Consider the following 2451-nt stretch of genomic DNA (forward strand, 5'->3'; position numbering starts at 1 on the left):
TATTATAATTTTTTGTTATTAATGGATTATTATTTATTAATGTGATTTCAGGTCGTATATTGAACCGATTTTCAAAAGATATTGGAAACATAGATGAAATTTTGCCTAGCTGTATGATTGATTGTTTACAGGTATTGATGAGCTTTAGTTTAACTTAATATTTATTATAGTTTATCATAATAAAGATCAAAAGATACTTGTTAGTGGATTTTGTGCTTTCTTAACTTGTTTTTATATTCCTACAAAGGAAGGCTACTTACTGGTATATATTCATAGATAACTGCACCGAAATATTGAGAAATTAATTTTTCTTAAAATATATTTGAATAAATTTAAAAATAGGAGAGTCTATCTATCTATCAGTAGGCGCTACAACCCTGTGATGGCCTCCTCTATGAGGCTCCACCATTCGGCTCGGTTTTGGGCTGCTGCCTTCCAATTTCGAACTCCAAGCAAGTCTCGTGCATCTTGTACCACGCCATCCATCCACCAGAGCTTGGGCCGTCTGGCTCTTCTTAGACAATGGATTTCTTCTTCCATGACTCTTTTAGGCATTTTGCTAGGACTCATCCGTGCAACATGTCCTGCCCACCCAAGGCATCCCCACCTAGCAAAGGTCATTCTTTCAGGCATCATATCTATATCCAGCAGCTCATAGAGTTCCTTATTTCTTCTTCTTCTCCAGCCTTCCCTTCCTCTCGTAGACCAGCAAATTATTTTTATCCTTTGTGGATAGGGTCCATATATCTGGAAGGCGTATGTTAGGACAAGCCTAATTAGAGTTTTATATAAATGGACCTTTGTTTTCCTGCTAATGAGCTTGCTCCAAAACTGTTTCAGCAAACCAAAATAGCATCGGTTAGCCGCTGTGATCCTTCGCTTTATTTCAGTAGAAACATTATTTGTAACTGTGACCTGAGATCCAAGGTAAGTAAACGCCTCCACCCTCTCAAAGGTACAGCTTTCTACGACAACCTGTCTCTCCTGGTATCTGTCTCTCCTCCGATGTACATATATTTCGTATTGTTTTCATTGATAGCCAGACCCATGCATGCAGCAGCTCTCTGCAGGCTCAAGAAAGACTCGGTAAGCGTAGTAAAAGATAGAGCCACTATATCAAGGTCATCCACATAACCAAGCAGTTTGATTGATCTTTTGAATAAAAATAGGAGAGTAATTAACTGAATTTACTCTTTTTTGAATTGTAATACTAAACATTTATTCAAGATGTTCCTGGTGATGGCATTGTGATTTGTGGGAGAAATAGTTTGGTAACTAGGTATTTGGTCCTTTTGACCAGCCCCTAACGATTCCTAAGTTGAATAAAAACATAAATTGACTCATTTTAATTTTATTTGAATTTTTTAAAAGTTCTCCTAGGTACTCCAACTATAATAATGAACTTTATTAAAAAGCTACTATGAATTTATTACTTTAAAAAAGTATTTTTAATTATCATTTATTCTTTTCAGATTCTCTTATCTGCGATTGGTATTTTTGTAATAGTGCCTATTACAAATCCATGGTTTCTCATTCCTACATTTATCGTCATTGTATTGTTTTATTTGTTGAGGCAATTTTTCGTTACTGCAACTAGCACTATTAAGAGATTTGAAGGAATAGGTGTGTATATTTTAACATCTACATTATAACACATTTTTTACAAATTGAAACTTAATTAACCTTCCTTTTTTGAATGACAATCCCTCCTGTCAATCAAAACTGATAATGCAAATCAATAATAGAAGAAAATTGCTCAGATTAAGGGGAAAAAATATATAAATTAAGGAGTTTTAGATATTTGAATTACCAATGCATCAATTAATTTGCTAATCCATCCCCTGAGCTTCATTTGGTAAGAAGATCTGAAGTTTACCCTTTACTTCCTCTTATCTCTAGCAGCAAATTGTTATCTAACAAAGTATAAAATACAAGAATTTAAAAATATCTGTTTTGTATAAATTAAAAAAATAATTTAACTTAGATTTATTAATTTATGCAAATTTACAGCAAGAAGTCCAATATATACACATTTGAGTGCATCCCTAAATGGCCTGACCACAATTCGTGCATTAAAGGCTGAAGCAATTGTGCAGCAAGAGTTTGATAATCATCAGGTAAATGATATGTATACTTTTTTTTTGTTTTCTTTGTTAAGATTTGAGACCAAAAACAGTCACCAATTACTGAAGAAGTTTAATTTTTGTGAATGTTTATTGTTCATAAATTGTCTTTAAATGTATTTGATCTTCTCTGATAACTAACATTTAGACACTCCTCCTTGAGATATTGTTCTAGGGTTACAAGAATTTGAACAAGAATCTTGCATTTTTATGCTCTTCCTTGAAAATTGTAAAAAAAAAAAAATAAATAAATATTAATATTAATAATGCTTACTACTTAATAATTTTAAGTTGTAACTGCCAAATTGTATATATAATGTCAAAATAT

General features: G+C 32.4%; 1 protein-coding gene across 2 annotated transcripts in view; it reads left to right on the forward strand.

The window, feature by feature from the left end:
• Window positions 1-2451, forward strand: part of LOC106680392 (ATP-binding cassette sub-family C member 4) — a 79274-nt gene that overhangs the window by 71322 nt on the left and 5501 nt on the right. For both annotated transcript variants that reach the window (XM_024359561.2, XM_024359562.2), the window contains exons 18-20: window positions 52-131; window positions 1473-1623; window positions 2011-2117. In XM_024359561.2, coding sequence (XP_024215329.1) covers window positions 52-131; window positions 1473-1623; window positions 2011-2117 — 338 coding nt within the window. The remainder of the gene's footprint in view (window positions 1-51; window positions 132-1472; window positions 1624-2010; window positions 2118-2451) is intronic.

Source organism: Halyomorpha halys, unplaced genomic scaffold, assembly GCF_000696795.3.
Source record: "Halyomorpha halys isolate HHAL.00 unplaced genomic scaffold, Hhal_1.1 Scaffold18.1, whole genome shotgun sequence".
Lineage (NCBI taxonomy): Eukaryota > Metazoa > Arthropoda > Insecta > Hemiptera > Pentatomidae > Halyomorpha > Halyomorpha halys.